The sequence below is a fragment of the Equus asinus genome, chromosome 21, assembly GCF_041296235.1.
Source record: "Equus asinus isolate D_3611 breed Donkey chromosome 21, EquAss-T2T_v2, whole genome shotgun sequence".
NCBI lineage: Eukaryota > Metazoa > Chordata > Mammalia > Perissodactyla > Equidae > Equus > Equus asinus.
In genome coordinates, this window is record NC_091810.1 from 95,466,076 (window position 1) to 95,486,610 (window position 20,535).

At 41.2% G+C, this 20,535-nt stretch overlaps 2 protein-coding genes across 13 annotated transcripts in view; one reads left to right on the plus strand and one right to left on the minus strand.

The window, feature by feature from the left end:
- The window catches only part of P2RY12 (purinergic receptor P2Y12), a 51,922-nt gene extending 32,686 nt beyond the window's left edge, over window positions 1–19,236 (minus strand). For both annotated transcript variants that reach the window (XM_014833324.3, XM_070493679.1), the window contains exon 1: window positions 19,022–19,236. The gene's annotated coding sequence lies outside the window, so the exon portion shown is untranslated. The remainder of the gene's footprint in view (window positions 1–19,021) is intronic.
- Window positions 1–20,535, plus strand: part of MED12L (mediator complex subunit 12L) — a 312,345-nt gene that overhangs the window by 252,871 nt on the left and 38,939 nt on the right. For 10 of the 11 annotated variants that reach the window (XM_070493672.1, XM_070493674.1, XM_070493668.1 and 7 more), the window contains 14 exons: window positions 114–255; window positions 1,810–1,930; window positions 2,313–2,414; window positions 3,119–3,232; window positions 6,638–6,837; window positions 10,214–10,402; window positions 10,995–11,069; window positions 11,188–11,378; window positions 12,203–12,364; window positions 14,283–14,394; window positions 16,983–17,072; window positions 18,107–18,216; window positions 18,412–18,547; window positions 19,338–19,499. In XM_070493672.1, coding sequence (XP_070349773.1) covers window positions 114–255; window positions 1,810–1,930; window positions 2,313–2,414; window positions 3,119–3,232; window positions 6,638–6,837; window positions 10,214–10,402; window positions 10,995–11,069; window positions 11,188–11,378; window positions 12,203–12,364; window positions 14,283–14,394; window positions 16,983–17,072; window positions 18,107–18,216; window positions 18,412–18,547; window positions 19,338–19,499 — 1,906 coding nt within the window. The remainder of the gene's footprint in view (window positions 1–113; window positions 256–1,809; window positions 1,931–2,312; window positions 2,415–3,118; window positions 3,233–6,637; window positions 6,838–10,213; window positions 10,403–10,994; window positions 11,070–11,187; window positions 11,379–12,202; window positions 12,365–14,282; window positions 14,395–16,982; window positions 17,073–18,106; window positions 18,217–18,411; window positions 18,548–19,337; window positions 19,500–20,535) is intronic. The other variant, XM_070493670.1, reaches the window with a different exon arrangement.

Here is a 20,535-nt window from a genome sequence, read left to right on the forward strand (position 1 = left end):
TATAAGAAATGAATCACTTGCTCGATGGTAGGGAAATATGTGTTCCTTAAGTATATTGCACATGCGTGCTTCCCTTTTGCTGCTTTCTACTATGCTCTTTTTCTTCTTTCTAGGATTAATGACATAGCCAACTTCTCCTCTGAGCTGACAGCTTGCTGCACCGTCCTCAGTTCAGAGTGGCTGGGTGTCCTCAAGGCCCTCTGTTGTTCTTCAAATCACGTGTGGGGGTTTAATGATGTACTTTGCACTGTAGATGTAAGTTTTCTTTTTCATTTAAAAACTCACCTGTGCAATTAATTATTTAGTTAGTAATTTTTCTTTAATTGACTAGACCCTTTACTGAAATGTTGTAGGATATTTTTTCTTTCTCTCTCCAAATGCAATAGACTAGAGTGTGATTGCCAAGGATTAAATAAATAAAAAACTTAAATAAAATAGATAGCTTAGTCTACAGCAGAGATGCCAAGAGTCTCCTCGGTTAGCTGAGATTTCTTATGTATTGTCTCTTCAGGGTTGTTGGTTCCTAGTTTTTACCAAGTGCCTTGGGTACCTCACGGCACAGGACATAATTTAACTAAAGCATTTACGTTCTGAAGAGAATCACTTTGTTTCCTTAAGATCAAAGTGCACTGTAAGAATACAGACTCCCTTGTGTTGTGTAAGGATGTCCAGGCTCAGATGCACTTGGGTGTCCCGTCTTTCCTAGTGACTGTCTGGAAGGTGATGAGGAGACGCTTGTCATGTATCACAGATTTCCTTGAGTATCATCTTGGGTCCATGATGTGTGAATTTTCTAAAAATCCGTCTTGAGTCTTTGTTTATCTATTTCTGCCTGTCACGTCTTGGAGCCGTCCATGTTGTTTGTTAATATAACTTACGTATGGAAGAACTTTATACATTTTAAAAACTACCTCCCCACTGAAAGTTTACTTCCAAGTTCTGGTATCTCGAGGGTGGGTGAAGTCCTACTCTGTTCTATGAGCACCTAGGATTTTAGGTATAAAACTTGTATCTGTGGCCTACTTTTCCATTTAGAAAAGACCCAAATTTTTATCTTCAACATTGTTCCTTAACCTCTTGCTTGCTTTTGTTACACTTTAGCTCCGCTTTGTATGAGCCTCATGGTGTTGTGCTGTTAAATGAGGTGATCTTTGTAAATCGCTCACCATAGTCACTGGCACATGGTTCAGCTTAACGTGAAGGCTGCTATTTTCTGCCTTCTTGTGAGATCTGTAAAGGTAGAGATCTCACTCTGAATGCATTAATTTTCCTCCTCTTTTCTCTCTTTCTCTCTTTTTAAATTTAGGAGTCAATTGGAAATTTTCAGAATTGTTTTTAAAAGTACTTTAAGTATATTAAAGACTCATTCTTTGTTATGCCTGACAAGAGCTCCAAAATATCATCCAGGCTTGCTTCTCAATCAGGGGAACCTCCTCGTTTTCCCTTGCTTCCTAATGGTTACCCTTAAATGACAGATGGTGCTGCATTCTGCTAAAAAGTTTTATTTATGCCACATCTTTTAGGGATTTCTCAGTTTTGCTTTTTTGTTGCTTTGTTTTTCGATGACATATACTCGAGATAAAGCTCGTATCTTTTTATGGCATTGGGATGTGGGCAAACCTCCTTCTTTGTCTTACACAGTACAAATAGGGCCTAGGGGACGGTGGTCACAGTAAGTTATCACTTCACTCTATGGCTCATTTTGGGATTCGAGATCTTACTGATATTGCCTACATTCTCTTAGAAATTAATCTTGGATATTACTTACAGGATGTTAGGTATTAAAACGTGTCAATGTTTTTCTTGAAGGTGAGTGACCTTTCCTTCCATGATTCATTAGCTACTTTCATTGCTATCCTGATAGCACGACAGTGTTTCTCGCTGGAGGACGTCGTGCAGCATGTTGCCCTGCCCTCTCTCCTAGCAGCAGGTATGGCAGCGTCCAGGAGGCGTTTGGTGTGTGCTTGTTGGCTGGGGGAGGGGAGATGGTTTCTAACTGTGAAAACACAGCAAAGGAAGAGCTTAAGGGTGCATGCATTGGGTGGTGGTGTGGCATCAAGGTGAGGATGCTAGAATTGTGAATGTTGGTGCATACGAAGTAGTGATGGATCCCTGTGGAAAAGGTAGAAACTACTGTTTTGGTTCTGTTTTTGAGGAAGCGTCAGGTTTCTCAGAAAAGCATAGCCAGCATCTTACTTTTACCTTAAGGGGAATTTATTTAAATTATTCCAGGAAATTTAGTTTAATAGAACACCGGAAGACATGTTCCTGAATGTGTTAGGTAACTGGCTGTTCAAATCCCGCTTTCCCAGCTTGTGGAGATGCGGATGCTGAGCCTGGGGCGAGAATGACATGCCGACTCCTGCTTCATCTCTTCCGAGCTCCCCAGGCCTGCTTATTACCTCAAGCTACCGGTGAGCAGACAGCTGAAAAATCTCTGATTCCGTTTTTATTTGGAGCCGTAGGTTCTAAAATGACCAAGGAGGCTGTCCATTCTGAAATTTCCTTCCTGATTTTGGTGGGCTTGCTTCAGGGCTGATGAAGATGTGCAATAATGCCATTGAGAAGGCTGTCAGCAACTTTCATTTATGTAATATCAGGATGTATTGAGAAACTCAAATCAAGAGTTAATAAACAATAAAAATACTTTTGCTCTTAGGCCAAGCCATGCTAGTGGGCAGCATGATCCTGTAACATACCATGTATGTCGGTTATGAACCACGCCATAGCAGCTTAGGGCAATGGTGATTCATTTATTCTTTCAGTAAGGTAAAAGAACAAAGATAAGAATTCTGGGGATGTTAATGAAGTCTGTTCCTAAAGATCATTTTCATATCATTGTGTGTGTGGGTAACAATCAGCATAAGTGGATGAAAGTCCTACTAATTCTTTTGATACATCTCTCTAAAGAGCAAAGACATTGTTTAATAATTAAAAACAAAAGGTTAAGTAAGGAATACTGGCAGTGTTCTTATGAATCCGCGAAGCATCAATTAAAGCTAGCTAATGGCAATTAGGCGCCCACAGTCTAGCAATGAAAGGCCCTGCTGACTGTAAATGGTTACAAAAGACTGTTAATGATGGTGATGAGACTAGTAAAGGTTTGTTGTTCTCATAGGGAAACCTTTCCCCGGAATAAGATCATCTTGTGATAGACACCTCTTGGCTGCTGCTCACAACAGTATCGAAGTGGGAGCTGTGTTTGCTGTCTTAAAAGCAATTATGATGCTTGGTAAGGCTATCCTGGCACTAAGCTTCGTTAATCACCGGAAACGGAGGCAAAATGATTTGTGTTCAGGTTTAATTCTAGTTAATATTATTAGAACCATGTTTTTTCTTTGTTTTCCTGGAAAAATTAGTTGGCTTTCCCCAAGTCCAAGTTCAGTTAGACTCTGAGGAGTCTGTCCCTTACCTACAATTCTGGGGTAATTTAAATATAATCCTTTTTTGTGGCATTTTAACTTCAGGATGTCTCATTCTCTTGTAGTAGAGATCCTTAGACCCACAGGGTTGTTTTGCCTTCACTGATTGGCACAACTCACACTTCGTGATGGACGCGGATGACTTGGTGGTCTGACCAAGGGTCTGAATCTCCTGTTATATTCCAGGAGTAGAACACCAGAAGACCCGAGTCTTAATCTTAGTGTTTCTGCTTCTGTGGTGACCCTGAATGAGTTTATATACTTCCATCTTAGTTTTTTCACGAATCAGGTGATAATTGCAATGATATTGATATTACTGATAAAAATCAATATTAGATATCACAGTTTTTTTCCATTTAATTCATAATGTCCGAGATGTCTTTTATATCCTTATTGGTATATGTTCTCCTGGAGTAGTAGTACTGCCTTTTCTGTTCATTTATGGTGCAATACCTGAAGACGTCTTTATTCTATAGATCGTTTAGGATTTGAATGATTACGAACTCTTGAATTCACACTGTCTCATTCCAACTTTGGGTCTCCTCGTTTAGCCTTAACCGAGCAAACGTTATCTATTGGGTTCCAAAGGAGCTCCCTTTGATGAGAAGAGAAATTACTGAGTGGATGGGGTCGTTTTAGATGAGTCTGATGGAACATATTTGAGAATACACCCTGCCCCTTTATACTACTACTTGACAAGTGTTACTTGGTGACAAGGAAGGATAACAGAGTTTTCATAAAACACATAATTAAAAGTTCACGTTAGGGGCTGGCCCCGTGGCCGAGTGGTTAAGTTCGCACGTTCTGCTGCAGGCGGCCCAGTGTTTCGTTGGTTCGAATCCTGGGCGCGGACATGGCACTGCTCATCAAACCACGGTGAGGCAGCGTCCCACATGCCACAACTAGAAGGACCCACAACGAAGAATATACAACTATGTACTAGGGGGCTTTGGGGAGAAAAAGGAAAAAAATAAAATCTTTAAAAAAAAAAAGTTCACGTTAAAAAAACCCTTAACTATCTATACACACACACACACACACACACACACACACATACATGTATATACTGTGACATGCCCATGGATTTTGTAGTAAAAGGGGAAAGATAGAGCCACATGAAGGGCCCCAGCCTCTTCTCTGAGCTCATGAGCTTGGAGTGTTACAGAGCCAACGTTAAATGCTTGTTTCAGTATGTAAGATTGCTCTACTCTGATGATGCTTGAAAGGAAAGATGGCTGGTCAATTCTATTTAATAAATAAATGTAGAGACAGTGAAGTCAGGGACTCACTTTTTTGCTGTGTTATCTCCAAAGCCTATCAGAGAAACTAAATAGTAAGTTTTCAATAAACTAATGTTGGAATGTGACTGCATAAGTGGTAGACATTTTAATGGCAGAAACCAAGATGAGTGCAATTTAGATTCTGTCTCCTTGATTTGGAGGACTGGTCCAATCCCAAGGAAAATTTCCCAACCTCTTTAAATATCCAAATAGCTGTATTTTAATATCCGTGCATAATTACCAGTTCATTTTTCTTTGATTACCTCTTCTTGGCCTTTTTATTTGGCCTCAGTTCTTGGTAAATTCTGCAGTTTCCTAAGTATTGGAGTGTCCTTGGGGTCTGAGAAGTCAGGATCAGGCCAGTTGAACTGGACCAGGCAGTCACTGAACACTCTATTTGTTCTATTGTCAATACGATGGCAGAAGGTTCTGGCATAGCCTCCAAGACCTTCTGTGTCATCTTAACATCTGAACTGAATGCGGATCTCCTCGTCTGGGATTGGCAGAAGTGTTCTTTCTTTTTGTTTTTACAGAAGTTTTAACTTATCTACCTCACTACTTCCTAAACCCGTGTTCTCTCAAGTCCTATCCACCAGGATCTGTTTCAAGTTAGGGAGATAGGACTGTTTTATAGAATTGGGTCTCTAATTTCTATACTAGTTTAACTTAAGGTATAAAAATAGTTGTTTATGTCCCCACAGGTTGGAGAAAGCATGCTAAATTTTGATACACGTAGAATCTGGTCTTTCTTTCAGCTCCTGAAGAGCTCTGTTGAATTAAGTAAACTCCTCAGGGTGAAGTTAGTACTTTCCGTATGTGTATTGTAATGAGAAATGTATGCTAATATTTAGCAAGATATTGATGAGTTAAAATGTATATTTATTCCTCCCCCCTTAACGATTTTATAAGTAAATATGTCCTAAGCCATTCCAGTTTTTCAAATTTTTGTAGCAGAGTCAAAGGTTTTTCTTGCTTGAACCTGTGGGTTTTAAAAGGCTTTTTGCCCTGCCCTGGGCTTGGTTTCGCTCACAGTGGGGCAGTGAGGGCCTCATCTAAACTCACTTAGTGTTTCCAGGAAATTTTCTTGTTCAAACCTCATGATCCTCTGGGTAACAGGCCAAAGCTTGGAGGCTCTGTTGTCATTTGGCCATCTTTATTACCACAACATGTTAAAATATGACAGTTACTTGTCTTCCACGTCTAGAGAAGATTTCTTATTTCCAGCAATTCAACCATTCTGCTCAGTTTTTCCCCCTAGAACTTTGTGATAAGGAAAACGCCTTCCTTAGCTTCATTTTACAGAGTCCCTTAGAGATTGGTCAGGTGAGGTTTTCTACTTTGGATGTTTACGGAGAGGAAAGTGAAAGTCATGGGTTATTCTGACTGCCCTGTGTTCCAGGGCTTCCTTAGTATGCACTGCCCTTTTCCATTCCCAGGGAAATAAATCTCTCTTGTCAAGAAGTTGATAGTAAGGTGGGCTAAGGCAAAACTTTTCTCTTGACCTATGGATAGAAAATAAGTCATTGTAAGAGAAGAAATGGCAAAGGGACATCTAGAAGGGTGAGTAACTCATTTTTTCCTTGTCTATAAGTCAAATGAATTTGAATACATTTATGCTTGAAATATTGGTGAAATCAGTGTTGTGTGATTATTAAGTGTGATTGACAATGGCCTTTCCAAGTTTGATGAAAGCGTACTTAATTCTGTAAACAAAATAAGGAATGAGTCTTGAACTTGTCTTTCCCCATGTCTGATGAAACTGCTCTGCGTTCTCGAATTCTTTTGATCCTATCTCTCTACTGCTGAACAACTGGCTGTGCAATAATGATAGCATTCATGTGTTTTAGATCCCTGAAGCCTTGCCTCATTTACTACTCAAATATTTGGCGATATTTTGAACTTCTGTGATTTTGCTTTTGTGATTTTGTTATTTAGGAGATGCCAAAATTGGCAATAACAATGTCAGCTCTTTAAAGAATGACGACTTCACCATGAGGGGTTTACGACGTGATGGGAATGCTGATGACATCTGGACTGCCTCACAACATTCAAAGTCTTGTGGGAAAAGCATTTCCATAGAAACTGCCAATTTAAGAGAATATGCTAGATACGTACTGAGGACTATCTGTCAACAGGTACTCTTTAGACTTAATTTGCCTTCAGCTTTGAATATGTAACTGTTCTTTTAGAGAGAGGGTCACTATTGTAGGAAACTTGTACATAGGTGGTCCTTTTTTCCCTGCTAACCTTATTTTGAAATAATTTCAAATTTGCTGAAAAGTTGCAGTAATAAAAAAGAACTGTAGTATATCCTTTATGTAGATTCACTAATTTTTTACGTTTTGCCACACGTGCTTCATAATTCTCTTTATGTGTGTGAATGTATATACTTAAGTTTTTTTGCTGAACCACTTGAGAGTAGATGGCATACATTATTCTTTTTTACTTTTTAATACTTTAGCACTTATTTATTAACAAAACTAAAATACACAAATCAGGAAATTTAGCATTCGTACAGTGATTTTTTTCTCACTTATAGGCCACATTCCAATTTTGTCAATTATCCCAATAATGTTGCATTTGTCTGAAGTTTCCCGTAAATTAGCTTCAGATTATGTATTCCTGGCCAAGACACTACAGAAATAATGTGTCCTTCTCAGGTAATCACAGCTGAAGGAAGCTGATGTCTATTTGCACCTCACTGGTGATGTTAATTTTGATCAAAGTGTCTCCATTGTATGGTTTCAAGATTTCTCTACTGTATAATTATCATTTTTCCCCTTGCAATTAATCAGCAGTCTTTGGGGAGACACTTTGAGACAATGCCAATATTCTGCTCCTCATGAGACCCCCATCTCCCATAAAGCATCCTTTTGATTCTTGTCCAAACCAGTCTTTACTATGATTCTTGCAAACCGGTGATTTTTTTTCCCAGACTCCTCCACTCCCTCCACAATTATCAGTTTGCATTCTACTCTAAGGAGAGCGTAACTTATTTACTTTTTCCTTACTTATTCATCTTTATTTATTATCCAAATGGGTCATAATATACTGTGGTTAGTTATTTTCACGTTCAAATTGCCCGAGATTTTTTCAATGGGAATCTTTGTGTGCTGGTTCTTGTGTTATTTATATTTTATATCCATCTTTTATTTATTTACTTTTTGAAGTATTTTCTTACTTTCTGGCCTGTCTTGTACTTTCCCTGCCTTGGACCTAGAATTACTCATTCCTCCAGGAACCCTGTTTGTTTAGTAGAGGGTGGTATTTAGAATCCAAGATGGGGGCCCTGTGTGAGCTCATTGCTATGGGCAATGTGTGCTCATTGCTTCTAGGCCGTTTCAGCAACAGAGCTAGGGAAAAAAAAAAAAATACATCCATACACGTAAATGTGTGTGTGCATAGACACGAGTTCATACTGATGTCTCCAATTCCAGTCCGACCCCACAAAGTGCTTTGCATCCCCCGTTCCGTATTAATATCGCCCTCTTGCCCAGTGAGGACCATGGTTCCCAATGACATCAACCCATTTACTCATCTGCTGAATTCTACAAGACACCTGTGGTGGCTTCAGAATTGCTGCGTGTCCACTACTGGGGAAACAAGCCTCCTGAAGGAGGTTGAAGATTTGTTTGTAGTTCTTTTTTCCCTGAGAGTTTACAGTATTGTGTTAAAAAGTTATTTGAACTTTCTCCTTCAGTGTAGATATGTTATTCACTTGAAATAAAGTTGTTTCTGTTTGCACTTGGTTTAGATTTCTTTTTGTTCCCAGCTCTGTCTTTAGAATACATGCTTCAAAAGTCAGCTGTGCAAAAAGGTGTACTCAGCATGGTGTCCTCTTTCCCTTGTCCTTTCTGCCCTTTGTCCCTCCCTGCTCTGGGTGGTCAGTTTCATTGTTTTCTGGTTTTATCTTTCCATGTTGTTTTTCTTTTTCATTTCACTTTCATATAAAAAAGTGTGGTCTAGCATACACACTCTTTTTCACTTTGCTGTAGACAGGATCATGTTTTTATTAAGGCGTGTTGTATCTGTGGTGAAAGTTAGCTAAATAGCCATACGGGTGTTGAGAGGGTGTTGAGTTGTGCATTGGTGCCTAACTGTGGGTGCACGTTCCAATCACCTGGGGAATTAAATTTTTTTTAATTTTAAAAAGCTTTTTGCTGAAGAAGATTAACCCTGAGCACACACCTGTGCCAGCCTTCCTCTGCTTTATCTGTGGGTTGCTGCCACAGCGTGGCTGACAAGTGGTTTAGGTTCACTCGCAGAATCTAAACCTGTGAACCCGGGCTGCTGAAGCAGAACATGCTGAACTTAACCACTACGCCTTGGGGGCTGGCCCCTAAAAAATCTTTGATACGAAGAAAAAAATTACTGATGTCTGGGGCCCACCACCTGAGATTGATTTAATTGATCTGATGTGGGGCTGGGCTTTGGATTTTTAACAAGCTTCCCAGGTGTTTTTAGTGGACACCCAGCGTTGAGCCACTGGTGCAGTGGTTAAGAAACAGGTTTCGGGGCCAGCCAGGTGGTGCAGTGGTTAAGTTCGCACATTCCGCTTCTCGGCGGCCCAGGGTTCACCGGTTCGGATCCTGGGTGTGGACATGGCACTGCTTGGCAAAAAACCATGCTGTGGTAGTCATCCTACATATAAAGTAGAGGAAGATGGGCATGGATATTAGCTCAGGGCCAGACTTCCTCAGCAAAAAGCGGAAGGTTGGCAGTAGTTAGCTCAGGGCTAATCTTCCTCAAAAAAAAAAAAAAAGAAGCAGGTTTCATCTGAAGCAGATCTGGGTTCAAATAGGGCTCTGGTACTGCTGATGACTTCTTACCCCATTTAGTGTAAGAGTTTTCCTTTGGAAAAATGGTGGAGAAAAGGTGATAGGGGTTTAAATTGGTAGAAACTCTTGGAGGGCAGTTAGCCACATACATCAATTGGCTTTAAATTTTTGCTGTGGTCCTTGACCCAGCAATTGCACATGTATGAAATTATCCTGAAAAAATAATTGTACAGAGAATAGACGTGCACAAATATTTACTTATAATAGTAACATTCATAATGATATCAACAAGGAAGGCAGTTTTCTAAATGTTATCCTATGTTCTGTTCAGTGGAATATAGTATAATTATAGCATTCCATAAAAATGATGGAATACATAATATGATATAGAATCTTTACCATTTTATAGCAAGTTAAGAAAAAATCCTTACAAAGCAGTTCTTGGAGCAAGCTTCCATTTTCCAAAGGAAAACACATACCAATATTTTCTTCACTTTCCTTTACTTTTTTGCATGTCTGTTTTTTTCTTTAGTTTTCTTTAACCAAGGTTCTACTTTATATTTTTAAGAAGTTAAAATACTGGAAATTTGTTTCGAAAACTTTTGCCGCCTACTTTTTTATGTAGTATTTTTTTAGTTGGAATATTCCTGTCTGTGCACCATGAATGTTGTACCTATTACGCATGCATACAGAAAGCCTATGCCTGCCAGTCTAAGTGCTATATTATTTTTAGGAATGGGTAGGAGAACATTGCTTAAAAGAACCTGAAAGATTATGCACAGACAAAGAGCTTATACTGGACCCTGTGCTGTCCAACATGCAAGCGCAGAAGTTGCTACAGCTTATCTGCTATCCTCATGGCATTAAAGAATGTCCTGAGGGGGACAACTTGCAAAGACAGCACATTAAGCGCATCCTTCAGGTGAGTGTGATAGTCTAAAGGTTGTGTTTCTGTTGTCTGACACACACTTTGTGATTATGACAAGAGCTGATCTCTCTTTTTTTTTTCATTGCTCGTTCTTCAATTAATTCTGATTTTTATTTCCTCAATTCTCTTTCGTGTATAATTGCCACACTTTGTTGCTGGGTAGATATAGATCCTGAAAATTGTATACAATCATTACATAAATGTTGATATTTTAAGTCACTGCTGTATTTACATGAAAAATAAGTTTTGTGGAGGGACTGTCTTAAATATTGTATATTCAAAAAGTGTCAAAGTCATTTTGGAATGAGATTGGTTACATAAATAGATTCTGAGAGAAGAAACGCTTGTCTTAGGTATTTCCGGTGCTGGCTGAGTGACGCACATTATCTTAATGTTGCTGTTTATTTCTTTGTGTCTACAGTGAATATGTGTAATAGACTTGGTGGAAGCCTTGTGATCCATATAAATCCCTTTACTGTATATGCTTATTCTACTCTTTCTTGAGGCAGGGACTACTGCAAGGGATTACTGTATGTGAAGACATGTTCAGGATTCCTAATGTGCTAATTCTTGCCATTTTCCCCAGAATCTAGAGCAGTGGACACTGAGGCAGTCCTGGCTAGAACTTCAGTTGATGATCAAGCAGTGCTTGAAGGACCCTGTGAGTATAGATTGAAAGCATGGATGTGGATAAAATTTTATGAAAAGCAAGAAAGACCACGTTGATATTCAAGGAGAAGGTAAAACCTGCGTGCTAGTCTCCCTCTGTCTGACTCTAGGGCTCTGGTTCGGTGGCCGAAATGAACAACTTATTGGACAATATTGCGAAGGCAACAATAGAGGTGTTCCAGCAGTCTGCCGACTTGAACAACAACTCCTCCAGTTCGGGGATGGGCCTCTTCAACCCGAACGGCGTCGGAAGTACGGATGCAAGTAGCACAAGGCAGAATGGGATAAAGACTTTTCTAAGGTATTTGTCCTGTAGTTTTATTAGGCTGTCATTAATTTTCCACAGGTGACAGTCCATTTTATTTGCAAAATGGAGTTGTTTTCTGATAAAGCTGCAGAAATGTGAAGAAAACAGTTACTTCTAAGTGTCATTTGTCATTGTTTAATGATGTGCTATCGGGTGATACTGCTGGGCCGATGGTATCTCAGTGTTCTAGATATTAAGTCAATTAGGTTCAGTCTCCGTGGAACCACAGAGGACACTCAGGATGGGCTAATTTCTTCAGCATCCCCGAGGCTACTCTGATCTGTGGTTTTCATTGTATAGGGAACACTTTTTCTGCCATCTTTATTAATTGGCAGTTTTGAACAAATGATAGTCGTGAAAGGCAGGTTGACTTGCGTTCCATCATTTTGGTATGCATTTTGGTAAATTACAGCTAGTGAACTGTAAGAATTTAAATATCAGTTATTAGTATGCTGAAACATAATCTCAACATGTCACATCTTAACCATGGCAGAAAAGCGTATTGCTTGTTGGACAAAAGGACTGCTACTTATCAGAGAGCCGGAATCATGGAAAAATGCTTTTATAGATTTTTTAAAAGTTTAGTTACGGTATCCTCCCAGAACTCCACCTTTCCTTGCTGTCCATAAGCATGAATGGAAATGTGTGTGCAAATGTCTGATATTTGGCAAGAGGAAAGATAGTAGCGGAATAAGAGGGAATTTTAGAGTAATCGGTATGTCTCGTGCCTACAAGTTTTGCGTTGGACTTTCTGTTATGACTGGGCGAGCAGAGAGAAAGGATGCCTCCTTGGGTGTAACACCTGTTTCTGATTTTAGTTCCTCTGAACGCAGGGGCGTGTGGCTGGTGGCCCCCCTCATTGCCAGGCTGCCGACCTCTGTGCAGGGCAGAGTGTTGAAAGCTGCTGGGGAGGAGCTCGAGAAGGGACAGCACTTGGGGTCTTCTTCAAAGAAGGAAAGAGACAGACAGAAACAGAAAAGGTACGGCTGAAAGGTGTGGCTCTTTCCGTAGGTGTTTAAAGTACAACTGAGAAAATCTAGTAGCCTGCATAGGTACACGGTCACTGTACCCAGAGTCCATGGAAATGTTGGTTTAAGATGGAATTGAAAGTATTCGCTTAGGCAAGACTCTGTTTCTAAAAAGCTCTAGGTTATGATGTTTAGTACCCTGGTTCTCAGTTCTGCCCATATACCCACACCGCAGCTGAACCGGTAAAACACCGACTTCCTAGCCCCACTTCACACCTGCTGAATCAGATCTGGATATCCACTTGGTCCCTGTAGTCTACTTTTAATGACTTTCCATTTTTTTATTACTTAGGTATTTATGTTTAAAATACGTAGAATTATTTATAATTCTATCATATTGGACCCTGAAGTAGTCACTAATATTTCTAGTGTTTAGGGCTCTTGTTCTAGACTAGATAGTAAAACGTAGAAAGCTGCCAACTTTAATATTTTCTTAATTTGTTTTATGCCATAGAAAATATTTCAAATAATTATTTTTGAAAACTTTGAGAAAGAACAAAACTATACTCAAATGAGAAAACATGGTGAATTTAGCACCCCAGGAGTAAAGAGTAATAATGATTCCATTTTTAAAAAATTCTGAACATGTAGATTTCTTGTCCCCTAATTAATAGTATTTTGGCAGCTGCCATTTATTGAGTTCTTATGAAATGCCATTCCCGATATAAAACTCATTTCACACACTGAGCTTTTAAAATCTCACCACAATCGTGTGTGGTAGGTGCTCTCCTTAGCATACCCTTTTGACAGATGAAGAAACTGAGGCCCAAATGGTTAAGTAAATTTCTTACGGACACACAGCTAAGGCGTTCCAGGCTGGGGTTTCAACCCAGTTGGTCTGACTTCTGACCCAGTGTCCCTCACTAACGTACATTTTAGTAGAGACCTAGCTTTACACATATTTTGTTTGTTACATGGTTGTTTCCTCATCTTTGCCAGTGTTAATTAACCAACCGGATAACTCAGTTTTCATTCTCAACGTTTATTTGCTCATGGGCGAGTGTAGGCACGTTGCCTCGCTTCCCACAGGGAGAACAGGTGGTATTATGAGTCTGAAGAAGGTGCTTCCCAAGTCAGGCTCAGTCAGTTCTGCTGCCGTAAGGTGAAGCCGACTGAAATATTTTGTCCTCCATCTCACTTTAAGAATGATTGTATTCCATTTTCCAATGTAGCAATGAGTTTGTCAATACCATTTATCAGTTGTTCTCTGATAATTGAAGAAATATTAATAAGATGCCAATTTATAGTAGGATTTTTACCAGATGTCCTGAAACCCCTTTACAGGTGGAGGCTGTGGGCCGTGGGGCTGTGCACCTGAGGGCTAGCAGGCGCACTGGTTTGGGAGTCCTCGGACCCAGGTGCTAATCTTAGCTGTGCCATGCCCAACTGTGTGGTCTTGAGAGATGTGCTGAAGAATAAAACAGGCTCAACAATTGGATAGGCCAGCTTCCTGGACCCTAAAATGAGAGTTTCATGGGAGAGAAATTTCTCAATTTTTCATTTTGTTCTGTGTAGAAAGTGATACTCCTTCGATGTGTGTTTTTAAAAATTTGGCTTTGGCGTGAAATACAAGTTCTCTTCTCCCTGTGCCCCTTGTACACTCATAGGCAGGACGGATTTATGCTGTTTTGGGAATGCCTTCAAGGGCAGGAAGGTGTATTAAATTATTTAGACGCACGACAGTGGCTGTTAATCTTGTTAGTGGAGATGCAATTTAACTTTTCCTGTGGTCTTTGGCTGTTTACTTCTGCCCTCCCTTTTCTAACAGTAAAATAAAGAAGCGCCAGCAACTGGAGGGCAAGAAGTTGATGCTGCACAGGAAGTAATCCATTCTTTCTAACTCGATCTGCTGTTATTACTTCCTTTGTAGTATGTCTCTTTTGAGTCAACAACCATTCCTCTCACTGGTCCTTACCTGCCTTAAGGGACAAGATGAACAGCGAGAAGGCCTCCTGACCTCTCTCCAGAATCAAGTTAATCAGGTAAAGCATAGCAGAATATTAAGCCAGGCAAGTACTTTCCTAATGGTCTTAATTTGTTTTCCTTTCACCTACTGGTGTTAAACTAATATGGGCACAACATGTTTTGAGTAGATGCAGGACACACCATCCATGCCCTGTTCTCCTGGCAGGCATTCTAGTCACCCCAAGATTATCAATTTTATAGTATTGATTATGCTTTGGATAAATGTCTATAGACTAGAAAAGTCATGCCTTGCATGCTGCACGTCCACTTTGACATGTCTGCTCCTCTCCTGACCCTGCCTCGTGGGCGAGGTCCTGGACAATCTGGGTTGCAGTAGGTGAGGCAGTGAGGTCCTCGACTGGGCCTGCGCGTGTCAGGCAGGGTCCCAGCTTGAGCTCTGTAGGTTCAGAACTCACTTATTTTACTACCAGAGCCAGACTGATGCCAGTCAAGTGCACACGATGCTCGTTTACAAATCAGAAGGCATTTTGGTTCCTTTACAGAGAATTTGGACTTTGCCTTTCCACCACCCACAGCTCTCCTGGTCCCTCTTTGGGGCACTTGGGTTCTGTGCACCACGAGGAAACCCAGTGACCGAATTAGAAACGGGAGAGCGCGGCGTCAAGCAGAGTGGGTGGGTTGGCCCTGCGGGGGTTTCATCCTGCCACAGAGCCTTGGGAGCCCTCGTGTGGTGCTGTGGCTCATGATGCCACGTCTTTCCCTCGAATGGTCCTGGAGGAACATGGCAGGGACACTTCACTTGTTGGCCGTCTCGTCATCATCTGCCATTTGGATAGGGAGTCTGTTCTCACAGCAGCCAGAGTGAGCCTTTTTAAATATAAATCACGTATTTGTCCAGTGCCCAAAATGCTTCAGTGTTTGTCACTGCACCTACAATAAAAATCCAGAGTCTGGGCTGGTAAGGCCCTGCGTGGTTGGGCACTGGCTCCCACTCCTGCCTTGCTTCCTCCTGGTCCCGGCCTGCTCACTCCTCTCTTTCCGCAGCGGTCACGATGCTGTTCCTTGAACTCCCTGTCGCAGTGCCTTTCCATCTTTCTCCCCTCCCCTGGAAGGCTCTCCTACCACGCATCAGCCTGGCCGCTCCCTCACTGCTTCAGGTCTCCACTCAGGTGTCACCTCCTTAGGGAGACCCTCCCTGAGCACTGTCTAAGTGAGGACCATGCTCATTCTCTGTCCCCTTGCCCTGGTTCACAGCATTTGGTATACTTGTTTTTATTCGTTCTGCTACTGGAATGGAAGCTCCGTGAGAGCTCATGGGTTTCGTTAACTGCCTTGCGCCCCTCATTCAGCCATGGGAGGGGGCCGTATCTTTCCAAGAGATTTGGGAAGTGCTCTCCCCTCCCCCTGCACTGTGCTCACAGGTCATCTGTTGGCTGGGTTACTTCTGCATGTGACTCATTTCACTTCTTTTAAGAGGATTCTCCTTAGTCATCATGTTTCAGAGCATGGCAGTGTGTTGTTTTTTCTTTGTTCTTGTTTTTTTTTTTCCTGAGGAACATTCACCCTGAGCTAATGTCCGTCACAATCCTCCTCTGTTTTTTCGTATGTGGGACACCTTCACAGTGTGGTCGGGCACAGGACAGGTCTGTGCCCGGGATCCAAACCTGCGATCCTGGGCCGCTGAAGCGGAGCATGCAGAACTTTAACCACTTGACCACCAGGCTGGGCCCAGTGTGTTGGTTTTTTTTTCGCTCGTATCATCATGCTGCCCAGAATCTGTGGTTTGCTTTTCCTGAGCAAACCTTCCCTTCCCCAACACTAGTCTGAATGGGTGAGGAAGTGCTCACTTTATAAATTGATACGCCACTTGACGGATGTCCAAGATGCCATATTTTTCAAAATAGCATACTTGTCAAGGAAGATAAGTCTGTGAGATAGCAAGCACCCTTTCAATAAACATCAAAATAGTACATTTGCTAGGGCTCATAGCATGTCCCTAGAAATGTAACACAGGACTGATGTAAAATGTAATTCTGTCTATCCAATTCTCATGAGACCAGTGAAATAATATGTTTAGAAAATAATCTTTCTTTCTGTTAAGCTTAACTTGGTGGTCCTCTGAAGCATTTTCTAAGACTTATTCACAGGATATATAATTAAATAAGGGTTTTCTTCTCCCACCTAGAAAGGCAACGAACAAAGAAATAGCCAGATTTCTGTTGGCGCAGAGGAAGGAGAGAAAAGCTACAGTTTTATTTTAGCTTTGTTTGTTAATGTGTTAAACTAAGAAGTTGTTTTGGGGGCTGGCCCGGTGGCTCAGTGGTGAAGTTCACACGTTCTGCTTTGGCAGCCTGGGGTTCACTGGTTCGGACCCCGGGTGCGGACATGGCACCGCTTGGCAAGCCATGCTGTGGCAGGCATCCCACATATAAAGTAGAGGAAGATAGGCACGGATGTTAGCTCAGGGCTAGTCTTCCTCAGCAAAAATAGGAGGATTGGCAGCAGATGTTAGCTCAGGGCTAATCTTCCTCAAAAAAAAAAAATTGTTTTTGACTGTCAGTGAATAGCTCAATTTGAATATGAGAAAAAGTCAGTTTTAACAGAAAAACAAGGTTTTGGTTTTTCCATGTATTTTCTGATTTAGATTTTAAGTAACTGGAGAGAAGAACGGTACCAAGACGACACCAAGGCCCGGCAGATGATGCACGAGGCCCTGCAGCTCCGCCTCAATCTGGTAAGAGCCATCCTGGTGCCTTTCCTCCCTTACGCTTTTCGTGAAAGTGACTCAGCTCCCACCTCTCCTGTGGTCCTGGCCTCCATCACAAGGTGAGGCCTCCTGCTATTTGCCCTCAGTCACTACTGCCCCGTCTCTGGAACGTCCTGTCTTGCTGGCTGCTGCCCTTCCGGCCTGGGCTGGCTTCCGGCCAGCAGTAGGCATTTTAGCCATCGCTTTCCCCTCTGTGCTCCCCGCCCCGGGGAATCTCTCTTCCTCTTCGGTTCGGGCTAAGAGGAGGTCCTAAAGGACTACTGTTTTTTGAGATGCATGGTAGCTTTTACTGTGCTTATTTAAGAACCATATTAAAACATCCGTTAAGTCAAAAATTATCAAACTTTCCATCACATCGATCGTAAATCCCACATGGAGGTTTTACAGAAATTCAGAGTTCCTCACACGTTCACATTCCTTTGACTTTTCCTTTTCCACGGAGAAGCCCCACTGAGGGCTCCTCTGGAGGATGGCCCCCCGAGCTTTAGCTGATGATTTTAAATTAATTCCCACCCGTGATCGAGGAGACCTGCGCGCACACCTGCTGTTCCTCATTCCTTCTGTGTTACTGGATATTTCCAAGTGTTAACATGACAACAGGTTTAGATTCAATAGGAATTGACAATACAAAGCTGTAGATAATTGGACTATGTGGTTTGGACCTATTCAGATGTAATTAGACTAAAATTACGTCATAAAACTGGATATCATGAAAGTTTAGGAACCACAGAAAGCTGCTTGTACTGGTATATAATTCATATTGATGATGTGCCCACACTTGGGGACTCTGTCATTTTTCTTTTGAATGACCAGTTCTTGTGCTGAAGAAAACAAAAAGGGTGACAAATATAGAGCTTGGTGAGAGAGAAGACAAGATATCCATAAACTAGAGCACCTTTTTTTTTTACGCTAATCAAAATTTGGCTCCCTAAGGTGATGGGTGGTGTTCTCCCTGTACACGATGCAGGATGCAGGTCCTGATTGTGTTGTCTGTGTGCTAGGTGGGAGGGATGTTTGACACGGTGCAGAGGAGCACGCAGTGGACCACAGACTGGGCCCTCCTCCTCCTCCAGATCATTACGTCTGGGACCGTCGACATGCACACTAACAAGTATGTTCCTATCAGTTCCCTTTTACTTTGCTGCACGTGTGCGTAGTAGAAGCTTTGTTATACTGACTACAAACTCTGCCACGTCTTATTTTCTTAGGTACCATTAAAAATTCTATGCCTTCCATAAAAATGCTCAGTTAGGAGTTTCTTAGTTTTGCTCTAAGGTGAAAATAATTATTTTCTTTCCCCTCTTAGTGAATTGTTCACAACAGTTCTCGATATGTTGGGTGTTTTAATCAATGGAACCTTAGCCTCTGACCTGTCAAATGCATCCCCCGGGGGGTCTGAAGAGAACAAGCGTGCGTACATGAATCTGGTAAAGAAACTGAAGGTGAGTTTGTAAACTGCTTATCTTAGGAGCCAGAGTGTTTATGGGTTTGTTATTTAGTACATTTCATCTTAGTTTACTATGCATTAAATTAATTATTATTGCATTGAAGTTACTTTAATGTGATTATTTTGCTTTTTGCTTGACCTCAGTTTACCACTACCCAAAAGTTATAAACATATAGCTTAAAGACTTTTCCTTTGAAAAAAATTTATATCCACAAAACATGTTTAAGTTTTTAAGGAACTTTAGAAATCCATTATCAAATATATAACTGAATGCCGACATCAGATTTGGGATAAATCGTGCTTGGACTGGCACGTGCAGTTGAAAAACATCCGTTTGCATTGATATTTCTAAATTCGATTCATGTAACTAGCTACTAATACAGTCTTTGAAATAAACTGTAAACAAATGACACAGGAAAAACCAATCAAGATATCTGAAGGCCTTACCAATAAAATAATCAATGATTACCTTGTGGTCTGACTCTGGGTTCGAGAACGGGCTCTGTGCTGCAGCCTCTGCCGTCTGGTTCCACCTTGGATTTTTGTCATTTCAGCACTGCGGCATCTGTTGTGTAACAAGGGTGCCTTTATATGTGTTCTGTTTCTGACTTAAATAGAAGAAATGAAACATTCCCTGCTGTAATTGAGAGCTGCCCCACAGACCACGTTCAGGGTTGAAGAACATTCCAGCTATAAAAAAGGAGGTGTTTCATGGGGGAACTTCCTTCTTGTTAACTTTTGCCTGCTTTGTGACTCGTGTCCGACTTCTCTCTTCTTTTCGTTAGAAAGAGCTAGGAGACAAGCGATCAGAAAGTATCGACAAGGTTCGCCAGCTGCTGCCTTTGCCCAAGCAGACGTGTGACATCATCACGTGTGAGCCCATGGGCTCCTTGATCGACACGAAGGGAAACAAGATCGCTGGATTCGACTCCATAGATAAAAAGCAGGCAAGAGGAGATGTTTGCTGGTCGCATGTATAAATGCACAAACTTACAAAAACAAATACACTTTCTTGTCTTCCTGTGGGGCATAGAAAGCATCTTAATTTAACAGTTTCTTGACTTTTTTAAAGTATAGTTTTGTCATTTAAATGCAATGGTCCTTGGCATTATCATATAAATATGTCAGATCTTTGAAGATTTTCATTTAAAACTGTACCTGAATTTTAGTGAATTTCTGAAGTCCACCAAGGGAAAGCTAAGTAAGAGCTTAGTGTAAAAAAAAAAAAGAAAAATAGCAAAGACTAGTCTGATTTTACTTCAGAATTAGAAACAGAATATGTTTAGATAAGAAAGTATTTGTTGATAAAAGGTTTCATGTGGTAAGCTCTTTTGAATAAAAAAGATTTTGAAAGTGATGGTACTTTATTTTCTTATCAGCTAAATATTTAATAAACACTTGATTTATATAAGATATTAAACAAGGTTCTCTAAAATATGAGAAGAGCGATCAGTTAGTCTTTCAGTGAACTTTGGGCAACCACAGATTTCCAAAATCGCGGAGGTGAGAGACAGGGCTCCTAGCCTAAGTGGAAGAAGATAGACAGTTACCACATGGTGAGATCTGTGTTGTGGTCCCGAGTGTTAGGGACCCTAAGAAGGAGCCATCACACTCCAATGAGGCGTAGGTGGTCAGGGGGCAGAGAAGTGTCCCTAGAAAACTAACACTTGAATCCTTTTGAAGGATCGAGAGGTGGCACAGAGGTAGGGTGAGTGTGTTCCAGGTAAAGGGAAGAGGTTATGCAAAGACGTGAAAGAACTGGGCTTGTAGGAGAAACGCAATGCTGCAGTAATTCAGAGTACCCGAGTACTTCTGCCAGTATGGTGTGGAGACAGAAAAAGCTAGAGTCAGGGGCACGTTGAGTTTGCAGTACCGGTGGGCTCTCTAGTGGTGAGACATCTAGAAGCCATTTGGGTGTGTGGTCCTGGCACCCAGGAAAGAGGTCTACTCTCAAGGCAGATATTAGGACCCAGTCAACATGCA